General features: G+C 37.9%; 2 protein-coding genes across 3 annotated transcripts in view; one reads left to right on the forward strand and one right to left on the reverse strand.

Moving 5' to 3' along the window:
- The window catches only part of dnah5l (dynein, axonemal, heavy chain 5 like), a 53,351-nt gene extending 44,020 nt beyond the window's left edge, over nucleotides 1–9,331 (forward strand). For both annotated transcript variants that reach the window (XM_082184244.1, XM_082184245.1), the window contains exons 71-80: nucleotides 2,634–2,798; nucleotides 3,039–3,306; nucleotides 3,533–3,654; nucleotides 4,421–4,576; nucleotides 4,668–4,859; nucleotides 5,079–5,267; nucleotides 6,224–6,356; nucleotides 6,493–6,701; nucleotides 6,816–7,037; nucleotides 7,662–9,331. In XM_082184244.1, coding sequence (XP_082040370.1) covers nucleotides 2,634–2,798; nucleotides 3,039–3,306; nucleotides 3,533–3,654; nucleotides 4,421–4,576; nucleotides 4,668–4,859; nucleotides 5,079–5,267; nucleotides 6,224–6,356; nucleotides 6,493–6,701; nucleotides 6,816–7,037; nucleotides 7,662–7,874 — 1,869 coding nt within the window. In that variant the 3' untranslated portion in view covers nucleotides 7,875–9,331. The remainder of the gene's footprint in view (nucleotides 1–2,633; nucleotides 2,799–3,038; nucleotides 3,307–3,532; nucleotides 3,655–4,420; nucleotides 4,577–4,667; nucleotides 4,860–5,078; nucleotides 5,268–6,223; nucleotides 6,357–6,492; nucleotides 6,702–6,815; nucleotides 7,038–7,661) is intronic.
- cavin4b (caveolae associated protein 4b) lies at nucleotides 8,603–12,987 on the reverse strand. Its single transcript, XM_082184267.1, has 2 exons — nucleotides 12,291–12,987; nucleotides 8,603–10,252 (listed from the first exon to the last, which is right to left on the reverse strand). Exons 1-2 carry the CDS (start codon nucleotides 12,654–12,656, stop codon nucleotides 9,662–9,664), a joined length of 957 nt encoding a protein of 318 aa, XP_082040393.1. The 5' UTR covers nucleotides 12,657–12,987; the 3' UTR covers nucleotides 8,603–9,661.
- Nucleotides 12,988–13,799: the final 812 nt, after the last annotated feature.

Raw genomic sequence — 13,799 nt, forward strand, 5'->3', positions numbered from 1 at the left:
AGAAACGGGCCTGGCAGCTCGCGCCAGTTCTAGACGCGGTGAAAGTTTCCTGATTGTGACGGAAGGCCGAATTTACATGACACATTATAAATGAGCATAGTCTGCGATAGATACAGTACCAAAAAGAAGAGAAGAGGATAAAAGGGGATAAAGACAGAGGTAAAGTGATGTAGTGAATGAACAATTTATGGCATAGGAGTAAGATACTATAATTTCATGGCAGTTATTTTTACCTTAAACTTAATGTTAGCAGTTGTTCTGAGTTCTCCAGAGTCCCCAGACTGTGTGGTTTTGTAACAATCATGTCAGTTTTAAGACGCATTTTTTATTATCACTTTTTTATTAATGTTTTACTCTACAGTTGTGCAGTTGTGGGGATACAGTGCAGGCCAAAAGTTTGGAAACATTACTATTTTTAATGTTTTTGAAAAAAGTTTCTTCTGCTCATCAAGCCTGCATTTATTTGATCAAAAATACAGAAAAAATAATAAATATTGTGATATATTATTACAATTTAAAATAATTGGTTTTCAATTTATTATACTTTAAATTATCATTTATTTCTGTGATGCAAAGCTGAATTTTCAGCATCATTACTCCAGTCTTCAGTGTCACATGTGACATCCAGTCTATCACATGATCCTTTAGAAATCATTTTAATATTCTAAATTATTATGAGTGTTGGAAACAGTTCTGCTGCCTAATATATTTGATGAATAAAATGTTAAAAAGAACTGCATTTATTTAAAATAAAATAAAAATATTTTCTAATTATATAAATCATCTTTACAATCACTTTTTTATCAATTTAACACATCCTTGCTGAATAAAAGTATTGATTTATTTCAACCAAAAAACAAAAACAAAAAAACAACTGACCCCAAATTACTGACCAGTAGTGTATATTGTTGTTACAAAAGATTTCTATTTCTTAAAACATTTAAAAAAATTTTTTTTTTACTATTTATTTATCAAAGTATCCTAAAAAAGTATCACAGGTTATGAAAAAATATTAAGCAGCAGAACTGTTTCCAACTTTGATAATGAATCATCATATTAGAATGATTTCTAAAGTAGATGTGATAAGTACTACTAAAGTAAATGTGATAGACCGGATGTCACATGTGACACTGAAGACTGGAGTAATGATGCTGAAAATTCAGCTTTGCATCACAGAAATAAATGATAATTTAAAGTATAATAAATTGAAAACCAATTATTTTAAATTGTAATAATATATCACAATATTACATTTTTTTCTGTATTTTTGATCAAATAAATGCAGGCTTGATGAGCAGAAGAAATTTCTTTCAAAAACATTAAAAATAGTAATGTTTTGGCCTGTACATTTTATGGCATAGTAATGATATTTATTTACAGGTTTATTCAAAATAGCAAAGTTCACATTAAATCTTTATTGTAAATCGTGCTATAAAAGATAATGGGGACTTGACTTGAATGCTATGTAATGCTCTTGGTATTTGTGTATAGGCTGTAATGTGTGTGTGTGTGTGTATATAGGCCTATATATATATATATATATATATATATATATATATATATATATGCTAAATCATGAACACAATGACGGGGTGAAATGGGCTGTGATGCATGGGGCGCCAGGTAAAATCTTGCCTAGGGCAGCAAATTGGTCAGGGCCGGCCCTGATTGTCACTTAACATTCCATAATCAAAGCTGCCTGTTATGATGTTTAATGTTCTTGGGTTAAAAGTAATAGCAAAAAAAGAAAAAAGAAAAATGATATTTGCATTTAGAAAATAGTTGTATGGTGACGTGATTGACTGGCCATCCATCTAGGATGTTTTCCTGTCTACTGCCATGACGCTGGAGTAGGCTCCAGCATTCCTTTGACCCTACACACTTTGATTCCTGCCAAATTTCAACCAGCAGAAAAGTAGTTTTACGTTGCACTTTAAATTTGTATTACTTTTGTTTCGCATAAAGAGACACTGACAATCGTAGATTCAACCACTTTGCTCCTAAAATGAGCTAAGGGTTATACACATGCTGTAGATTTCCCAGTACACCTGTTCACCCTCCGTCACTCACTGGGTTATGTGTGAGATACTATTTTAACAACAGCACTCGCATGTTATGTACTGTAGTGTGATAATAATTGAACAAAGATTTACTTTTACATGTAAATACAAGATTTAGAAATGTAATCTTAGTGCAGTACGATTCTTCATTTGCAAACACTGTCCAACTATTGGCAGTCTAAATATCACCTTTGAATATTATATGATTTAGCCACCAAATTAAAAATGTATATGATCTTAATTTATATATATATATATATATAGCATTACAGCTGCTGAGCAAATTCAAAGCAGTGACAAGAAATCACTGACCTCTGACCGTATACGGGGGTGTGTTATTGACAACACTATATATATTTATATAACATTATTTAGGGAAATTATGTTAGGATGTCTAAATTCTAATTTCTATAAAACTTCCGTTTGAGCTAATTAATAATTGAACAGGTTCTCTCAAGTATTTAAAATGACAAAATGTATTAAAAATGGCAATAAAAAAATAAATAAAAAAAGTATATTTTGAATTTGAATATAAGCAAATTTTAACATTTGTTACTTGTTGTTCGGTGCTAGGCACGTAAATACATCGCCGAATCAATGGGGGTGAAGTATGCAGAAGGAGTGATTCTGGATATGGAGGCCATGTGTTCAGAAGCTAACAAGAGGGTACCTCTAGTCTGCTTCCTGTCTATGGGTTCTGATCCCACGGAGAACATAGAGACACTCGCCAAGTCGAAGGTATGAATAATTATTATCAGTTATTACATGCTTTTCTATAATACTTGATTCTTATTGGTCAGTTGAGGCAGTCTGAAATCAAACATTTGTATATTTGACTGTTGCCCCAGTCAAACAATTTCTACAGACTGTTACCACCTTCGTATCACCCCACATTGAAACTATAATATAGCTTCATGTGAAGCTTTGATGACTTCTGAGTTCCAAACATTTCTCAACAGTTTTCTTGTTATTTTGAAGGGTGTTCCTTGCCGGCCAATATCCATGGGACAGGGACAGGAAGTGCATGCAAGAAGGCTTCTGGCCCAGAGCATGTCTGATGGGGGCTGGTTACTTCTGCAGAACTGCCATCTAGGGCTGGACTTCCTGGATGAAGGTCTAGAGACACTCACCACAGCAGAGAACATCAAAAACAGTTTCAGGTTTTGGGTGACTACAGAGGCGCACCCCAAGTTCCCCATTAACTTCTTGCAGTCTGCGATTAAATTCACCAATGAGCCTCCGCAAGGTAGAGAAGGGGAAAATTCAGTTTTTGTTCATTCTATTATTACTAGAAATTATTTTTAACATTTTGCTGTTGTTATTTCCTTTTTTGCTAGATTTATCATTATCGTTATCAAAATAGTTTTCTGAATTTTCACAACTTCATTAAAAACAAAGAAATAAAATGGGAAATAAAATGCTAAGCATACAGATGACAGATAATGTGAGGTTAACGATCTCTGATGATGCAGGGGTGAAGGCCGGACTCAAGCGGACATACAATAGTGTGACTCAAGAACAGCTGGAGATCACCAACAGTCCTCAGTGGAGACCTCTGTTCTATGCTGTGGCCTTCCTCCACACCACAGTCCAGGTCAGGACAGCTGTTAGTTAAACCATGTCGCTCTCTGCCTGAGTCCTGAGTCCTGACATGCTTTAAAGTTCATTAGTTCATAGACATTTTTAATATTGCATTAGAGCTAAAATGCAGGCCATGTGTCAGTTCTTTATTAAATATTAGTTCACAAATGACCAAAAGCATTTGTTAGTAATGTAATTAAAATAGCAACATTTGTCAGATGCAAATGGATTGTTTTTTATTCCTCTGTCAGCCAAACTTCTTAGATGTGAAATATTTACTTGAAATACCCCTTGAGATTTTAAGTTAGTATTTAAAAAATGTAAAGACACATTAATGTTCATAGTTCTCTGATGTTGGTTACTGTTCACATGACATGCAAGAAAACAAATACAAATTTAATCTTTTTTTAAGTCTTTGCAATGACTTTGTAGGTAGACTTTAAAGCGGACTCGACCCTCTTTTTAGTTGTGATAATTACCCAGTCCATATTACATTCACACTAGTGTTTTAGTGAAAACATTGTAAGCTGCTAATGTGTAAATGAACACAGTGCCATGCTTCACTCTGAAACGTGCATCGCAATGGACTATATATACTTTTACTATATAATTTAAATCTCAGCCCCATTTTTTATTTTTATTTTACATTCAAACTTTTCATTTCATTAATTATTAGCTTTTCATAAACTTACAAACTCCCTGCAGTTGCCTCACTAACATGTATGATTTCACTTCATAGCCATTTTGTTGTTGTCCTCACTGTCATATTCCCACTAAAGGAGAGACGCAAATTTGGTCCACTTGGCTGGAATATTCCCTATGAGTTCAACCAGGCTGATTTCACATCCAGTGTCCAGTTTGTGCAGAACCACCTGGATGATATGGAAATCAAGAATGGAGTGAACTGGAATTGCCTGCGGTACATGCTGGGAGAGGTACAATATTAGCATGCCACTGTGTTTTTGTACCTCTTTTATTTGACACATCCAAACTTTTGGCAACATATTTTTACTATCCGCTCTGTAGGTGCAGTATGGTGGGCGTGTCACGGATGATATGGACAAACGCCTGCTCAATACGTTCGCCCGTATCTGGTTTAGTGAGACCATGTTTGGGGACAAGTTCTGCTTCTATAAGGGATATACTATACCACAGGCCACGATGCTAAAGGATTACCATGAGCATATTGATACCCTGCCATTGGGTGATACACCTGAGGTGATACAGATAGATTTTTATTATTTTTCTGTGGGGTTTGATGGGACAGCTGGGTGGTCGCATATTCTATAACCTATTGTAACCTAATGTTATTGTCCTGCACTTGTTTCTGTGACCTGAGCCTTGTCTTAAGCATTTCAATGCCCTGTTTACCAGTGTAAGCTGAGCAAATGACAAATCAACTACTTGAACTTGAACTATTGATTCTAATTCTAATAGGTATTTGGCCTCCACGCCAATGCTGACATCACTTATCAGACCAACATGGCTAATGAAACCCTAAGTACCATCCTCAATATCCAGCCAAAAGACAGCAGCAGCGGGGAAGGCGAGACCAGGGAGGAGTCCGTCCAGAAAATGGCCACTGAGATGTTAGAAAAACTTCCTGCTGACTATGTGCCACATGAGGTGAAGATGAAGTTATTGGGCCACCTTTTTATTAGGGTGTTCTCACACTAGGTGATCTGAACTGTGCACAAACACATTTGACCCCCAAAGTCCAGTTTGTTTGACTAGTGTGATCGCTCCCTATTGTTCGGGCATAGTTCGGTTGGATTCAGATGTGGTACGCATGTAGTGTGATCGCTTAACTATATGTTAGCTAACTATATGATAACCACTACTATATGTATTCTATATGTACTATTATACTCATCATTTCACTGTATTAATCATTACAACAACAAACATCTTCTATTACTACTTGGATAGTACACTTTTTAATTAATTCAACCATATTTATGTTTCTTACTGGTCTGGTTCTCACCTTATTGAGAAACAGGATTTGTAGTTTGCAAGTAAAGGCTGGAATACACTACACCAGTTTTGCTCAGATTTTTGCCCCGATTTGCAGTCTGGACGAGTCGACAATAGCAGATTTTGGGCAGTCGGAGTTGACAGATTTCACAGAAAGTCTTGTAGTGTATGATGGGAACAGACTCCTATTTTTTAGCTTCAGACTAATGATTCCATCAAGTTGGAGGATATCAATACCTGCTTGATATTATGAGCTGATTGTGTTGTGTATGACGCATTGCTACTTAAACTGAAGCTGTCCTCTATCTACCAGTGTTGCAATTAAAATACAATACACATACAATAGCAATGCAAAATAAATTAACAGAAAACACTTAACAAATTAGCCTCAATATTTGACTCATCAGCATAGATAAAACAACTGACTACGCCACTCACCTCTAACTCCTGTTGTAATCTGTAGAGTCCATACTGACCGCGTCTACCCACCCAGTACCGCATCCAAATGTGCTTGGCTCGTTTTTTCTTTTGTAACTCAGCACAAAGTCGCTACAGCAATTACTACAGTCATATCCTTGCACATCCATGATTGTTTCATCTTTTTGCAGGTGAGGAATTGTCTAAAACAAATGGGTGCATTCCAGCCCATGACTATATTCCTTCGTCAAGAGCTTGACAGAATGCAACGCGTCATTGGTCGTGTGCGCAGTACCCTCACCGACCTTAAACTTGCCATTGATGGTGAGCTTCAGAAACTTTCACCCACTGTACAGAAAACACGTTCATATTTTATTATTAGGATAAACATCAACAAATGATCAGAAAAAGACTCTTATTTTGCTTTTGTATTGTAAACAATGATTTTGTAATCCCAAAGGGACTATAATAATGTCAGAGGATCTCCGCGATGCCCTGGACAGCATGTATGATGCTCGTGTTCCAAATACATGGCAAAAGATCTCTTGGGATGCGGCGTCTCTGGGTTTCTGGTTCACTGAACTTCTTGAGAGGAACCAGCAGTTTCACACCTGGACGTTTAATGGTCGACCTCATCAGTTTTGGCTCACAGGGTTTTTCAATCCACAGGTGGGGCAAAAGATTTGAGTACCTCATCTTGTGTTTCATTTGATTCTTTCATTTCATGCAAATGATCAGGTTTCTCCAGTGACATACTTATTTAGTGTCTGTTCTTCATTGAAGGGGTTCTTAACAGCAATGCGTCAAGAGACCACTCGAGTAAATCTGTCTAAAGGCTGGGCCCTAGACACAGTCGTCCTACTCAACGACGTCACTCGTATGATGAAGGAAGATGTTACAGGCCCCCCTCCAGGAGACGTGGGCGGCGTCTACATCTACGGCCTCTTTCTGGATGGTGCTGGATGGGACAAGCGAAATGCAAAACTGACAGAATCATCACCAAAGGTAATCAGGGGAAGGACTTATTATAAGACAATACATGGCCAAAAGTATGTGGATAACTGGTCCGGTTTCAACTACAAACGTTTCACAGACCCATATAGTCTTCTCAGTCAGACAGACTTCCTGTGAGCCCTTTTCTGTTTCAGCATGAAAATGCTCCTTTGCACAAAGTGAGTTTCATATAGAAATGGTTTTCTGAGCCTGGTGTGCACTTGTTTTTGACCATGTAGTTTATCTGTCAATGAAATGGCTTAATCGTATAAGACCACAACAGTTAACGCCCACTTTCTCAGCAGTCTTAATTTCTGTAGAATTGTTCCCATTCGATATATGGGATATATGTATAACGTGTTTTATGAACTGGATAGCCCATGAAGCACTGCAAATGACGTAATATTTAATCATACAATACATTATAAAATGCATATATTTGAAGTTAATTACAAAATAGATATAATTAATTTGACTATTCTACCCATAAAAAAAAAAAACATTTCTACAGAAGCAAATACCATCATGCAGTGCTATGATCTTGCAAACCCAAAGTCAACTAATCTGTCATGTATGACTGTCTTCATTTGCAAAGCCATGATATACTGTATGTATGTGTCTAATCTTGTTTGGTAGGTTCTCTTCACACCGTTGCCAGTTGTGCATGTGTATGCGGTGAGCAGCACCACAGAAAACAAGACGACGGCCATGAATCTGTACTCCTGCCCAGTGTACAAGAAACCAAGACGAACTGACCTGACATTCATCTTTTCCCTGTTGCTCCGGAGCAGCCAGAACCCAGACCATTGGACACTGAGGGGAGTCGCTTTGCTTTGTGACTGTAAATAAATCCATAATATGCTCCAAGAGTCCAAAGCTATTTTGACACATGAAGCTAGTTAGAAAAAAAAAAATGCAAATCAATAAATAAAACCAGGATATTGATTCGTGGAGTTCGTTAGAATTTATGCTAAATTTATTATTATTAATTATACGACTATTCTTGTTATTGATTTTACAGTTGAATTTTATATGTAATGGCAATTATTTTGCCATTTTGTAGGACTCGCACATGAATTTCTTATTGAGATGGCAAGGATTTTACTGGAAAAAAATGTTTTTCTTGTTTGAAAGCTGCAATAGAAAAGTTGAAATATGCTCAATACTTTTGCACAAACATGCAATACACTGTATCTATGTTTTTATGTATTGAAGAAACATAATTGTTCCATTACAACTAGTGTTCTTGAGTGACGTTCTTTATTCACACATGAACATTTCATATAGAGCTCAAAGTGTGATTAAAACAAACAGGAAAGACAATCTCATGGTAGCAGTCTAGCCTTTTTATCATCATTACAACTATGTGGCCTCTGACTTTTTTTTCTCCATTTGGCCACAATAAAAAAAATTGGACACCTGCATGATAGGAAATAACATGCCATACAGCAGCATTTGTTTTTTACTACTGAGATCTTTAAACAACAGACTGATTGCAAATCTCTTATAATAAATCTTGATGACTAGTTATACATGATTATGCATTTTCTTCCACAAACTCTTCAGAAACCAGCTGATTGAGTTAACATGTTTATTTAAAAATACTACAACTGAATGGTGATGGTTCATCACCAAAATTAGTTTTTTTAGAGTTTACATGAACAACACAGAAAGGGCACAGAAAAATATTGTTATAAATGACTTGTCTGCACAGTTAATGTTATATTCCAAAAACAACAACAACATCTGAATTGAAAAATGTAATTCTAAACTCATTCATTGTTGACATGCTGGATGTCAGTCAACACCATAATATATTTATAGTTCTCCAGATAAAGTCCAAAATGCACTTCTGTTATCCATCTTAGTACATTTTTTTTATTTAAATAAATTCAGCTAATTAAAGTAATTTTACACACGCCTAACAGATAAAATGCTAATTAAATAAAATGTAATTCTTAAAAGGTGCACTCAGTAATTTTTCCTCAAACACATTTTACTCCTTAATAAATAATAGGGAGAGACAGCAGTGTCTTACAAAAAGATGTTTCCCATCATGGGGGGTGCCATATTGGGATCACATGACCAGCTGACCACTGCTCACTATAGGAGTGTATGACATCAAAGAACCGCGAGTGCGATTCGAAAGCATATGGCGGTACTGTGATGTCATAGATCGGTCGGTTCAAGTCGAACACACCTTATTAGTAGTATTGTAGGACACATCTGTGTGAGTGGAGTATTTGTTTCCAAAAACCTTCTATTTTGTCACCCATAGGTGGCAGAATAAAGACAAAAAAACGAAACAGTGAGTGCACCATATTTTTAGCTGATTTTAAATATAAACCATAGCCTAGTCACCTCAGTACATTGATATATAACATTCATAACCCTTCATACTGTAGTCCGTAACAGATGTAAACAACAAAATCAAAAGAAAAAAAATTCTAAGTATATTGTTTGTAGTGTACAACTTCCTCAATTCGCTCGTTCAATTGTCGTAAGCACAATCCGCTGATCCATATGCTCAGAAGCAAGATCTCTGATCTTCCCAATCTTTCCACCTTCAAGTTCTCCATAATCTAATTTATATCTGTACATTAGTCTTTCCCGATTGTGATTGTCAGACTCGCCTTTTAAGAAAGCTGCTTCATATCATACATCGGCACTTCTGATTCCTCGCCCTTGCCCTCCTCTGGACCTTCTTGTTTCTCCGTCGGCTCAGTGTAGGCCACGTCAGGGCTGGTCTTGCGACCCTTGGGTGGTGGGACGGGTGCCGTTCCTTCCGTGGTCCCTTCTGCTCCTTCCTGACCTTCAGCCACCGTCCTTTCCTTCTTCAGGTTCAGCTTTGCTGGCACGGTTTTCGTGATGGTTTCCTTGAAACGTTCCCCGGACTGTTTCAGCCGTTCCCCGGACTGGCGGATTCTCTCACGTCGATCGGTCGATACTATGCGCTGACCCAGGTTGCTGACCTTGGTGCCCAGGCTCTCTTTGGTCTTAGTCATGTTCTCACGCGAGAAGGTCTGCTTCAGGCTTTCGATACGCTTCAGGCCGGTCTTCTTTATTTTGGCAGCAGTAGATGAGTCGGCCTCCTCAACGACCATGTATTCCTCATCTGAGTCTGGGAGCGGGGCCTCCGGTGCATCTGGGTCTGTGGGAGCATCTCCGCCCGTTGCTCCCTTCAGAGAGGCTTTGGAGCCAGCTACAGCTGGGACCTCATTATCTCCCTGTGGAAAGACAATACATTTAACATAAACATACCATATAGCAGATCTAAGGCCTTTAATCAAATGGTTTTAGGCTACAAAGAAAAAAGTAGGCTTACATTCTGAACAACCCCCTTCCATGTTTGCACAGTTTATAGTTATCTATAGTTTGTTCAAATGTTTTACTTTGAAAAATATATTGCCATTAACATTATATGGATCATTGTGTGATGTTTGTGATTATGTGTTTTACAAAAATGTTCCATTATAGCGCTATACAAAACAAATATAATTAAGCAATCTTTTAAGAGTCTTGGCTCTCTAAGTGGTCACAAATTCTCCCAAAATATTTCGAATAATTTTGATAGCAAAAGAAAGTGAATGATAATGTGACCAACCAGTTTCAAGAGATACGTGAAATTATTGTATGTTCACTTAAAGGTGTAAGTTAATTTTCACAATCGCTAACCGATACATACGCGGAATGATACGACAGAGATGTGAAAGAAGCGCGGTCGTCAGTTATTCGCTGAATTCGCGACTGACCAATCAGAATCAAGTATTCCAGAAAGCCGTTTAATAAATTAAGGAAAAAAGTGTTCTTGTCAGGCTATTTTTTTTTTTTTTATTAATAAATGCTTCTTACTTTTGGTATGTTTCGATATCGAATTTAATGTAATGTAAAATCGGGGTTTACAACAAAACCAGTTGATCACAGCGTTGTGAGTCTGCTAACGTTACTAACGTTACTTCTCCTGGCCGGAAATAAAGATCAGGTACATAAGTCAAATAGCTATGAATACAATTACGTTTCACTGTCAGTCGTTATGGGCTATTAGCCAGTAAAGGTTGAACCCTGCTTTGCATGTCCACACTTCTGATAACGAGTCGCAAAACAAAATGCGCACTTTTATAGCCTAAGAAAAACACTATATTGATAACAAATTGCCATTTTTCAATCGTTATTAATCACTCTGTCGACAGCTTTTTTAACCATCACTCTGTCAGAGGCGAAAACACTATATTAGGACATGAAGCTTCAGCGCAGCTCTCAGAATAACCCTGAACAAATCTGTCAGCTGTTCTGCTCAGGGTACAAGAGACGATCAAACCCATGGGCAGGAGCCGAATCAAAAGTATTGTTCGAGAAGGAAAATATGAGTTAATTTACGTACATGGGCAGCCCTCCCGTTTTCCAGAAAATTCTCTATGATAAGGCAAATGGAGAACATTTCCTAGGATAAATCTTCAAAAGATGCAGACAGCAACTATACATTTGTATTGTATTTTATTTTAGACATAATGGTCCCATAATTATGACTCTGGTTTATAAAAATAGACAGGCTAAGTCATATTTTATTTTGCACACAGTTTATTTTGTGCTTTTGTACACAATAATTGAATTGTCCAAATACAAGCTACGCCAAATTATTCTCAATGTAAGATCTATTGCAGATGAAACAATATTTCCAGATTTAGCAATGAAGCATTCCTCTATGATGTCATCATTTCTATAATGATCTTAATCTCATTTCAGACCTCTAGCCTCATTTACATCCACAGCAATATTCCGAATAAGGCTTCATAGTTCAGTCTCTAAAACATTCAAGAGTGAATATTAATTCATTTTTACTCTTTCATGGATCACATTACATGGTTTATTTGCTTAATACTCCAGACATCCTGCCACATATCAGATAAAATGGCCGCCAACCTAATCCTCCAATCTCAGTGGGGCCTGGCAGAACATTCCTACTGTATTGCTTTTGGCTGTAGGCCACATGACCTTCTAGTGTATCGTGATTTATCTTGGATCATGCAAGACCATGTATCTCGTAATAATCTGAATATCTTTGATGGGCCCGTTTCATAAGTTTGAAATGTCGTAGGACAAGCTCAGAGTCAAAAAAGTAATAATCGATGCATGGTGTCCACTATTCTAAGGTTGTACGTTTCCAAAATTAGACCTGCCTTTGGAATCCAAACTCCAAATGGAACCCATAAAAACCCAGTCCGAAGAAAACATGCCACAAAAAGCAACAAGATAGTTTAGTCTTACCTGGTAGATGACGACACGGAACTTGTTCTTGTTCAGCAGCTCGCCTTGGGTTTCCTCCACCTTCTTGACACGTACGTTCTGCTTCTCCACCCGCACACGGACATCCTTGATGTGGCAGCTGACCTTGCGCGTTTTCTCCAGGAGTTTCTCCACGCTGCCACTCGTTGCCGTGTGCTCCTTCGTCAGCTTCACCACATCTGTCTGGATGGTCTTCACAGTGTTCTCCAGCTCCAGCTGCCTCTCCTCCATGCGCTGCTGGCACGCCTGCACATTGTCTATGATCCCGGACACCCTCTCCAGCAGAGAGAAGATGTTCAAGGCGCTGGGCTCGTCCGCCACACCTGCCAGTCCCAGTTTGTCAGCCATGCTTGTCCTTGTAACACAGTGAAGGACCCTAGACTAGAACTGCCGAAGGTCTCAGGTCCTGCTTTGGTGTATTTTCTGTTGGTGCACGGGAGGGTGTTGGGTTATCGTTTGGGACGCTGGATTGTGGGGCCGTGGTGGGCCCTGGAAGACTCTCGGATGAGACGGACTCGCCCTCTGACTGGAGCTTCATTAACGTTCTGGAGAATATAGAAGCTCCTCCCTTCTTGTATATAGGGAACACAAGGTTCAAAGGCCAGACACAACTGGAAAAGAGCGCAGAGGGATTGGAAGGGGGCATCAAACCAACTCACCATGAATTCAGCGTTATAAATATCCACAGTAAGCTGACACTTCGTCATTTTTAGAAGATGCGTGTACAGCTGAGATAATGGAAACCCCCTTGATTCTTAACCACACCATTTTTTTTTTACATGGAGATGAGTTTCCTCAAAGACAGTCAGATTTTGTTAAAAAGAATAGCACAAACAATACGTTCTACCAACAATAGGCAAATGATTGTCCTACTTTGGACAAAAGGTTCCAGCTTTACAATTAACAAATTTGAGAAATTTCACAACTCTTTGAGTTCGGCCTCAAGCTTGACTTGACTGCCATGTTGCAACCTGGGGAAGATGATCCACCTTAAGATGGGACTGTACAAACTTGTGAAATTATGCCACCAGCTGCAGTCTATTCTTAAACCCTGGGCCGCCTAGAATTACTCATCACTCATATCGTAGCTGACCAAGGCTTACTTAATTCTCCAGAACTCTTCATTCAGCTCATACGTGACACCACTTTCTTACACACAAAATCTCACGTGAGCAAACAGTCAATTTTTTGCGATCAGATCTTTTTTTTTGGTCAAATATCTGCTTCTCAATGCAATCTGTTAATTTAATAACTCGATAACCCAAGATGTCACTCTTAAAGGGATAGTTCACCCAAAAATCATTTACTCATGTTGTTCTGAACTTTCTTTCTTCTGTCGAACACGTTTTTGTCCATACAATGAAAGTCAAAACGTTTTTCAAAATAGTTTCATGTTTCACAGAAGAACTAAAGTCACTACAGGTTTGGAACCACATGAAATTTTTTAATGATTTTGGGGCGAACTATCCCTTTAAGACATTTTGTAAAGTT

This window comes from Leuciscus leuciscus, assembly GCF_965113295.1.
Source record: "Leuciscus leuciscus genome assembly, chromosome: 11".
NCBI classification, from domain to species: Eukaryota; Metazoa; Chordata; class Actinopteri; order Cypriniformes; family Leuciscidae; genus Leuciscus; species Leuciscus leuciscus.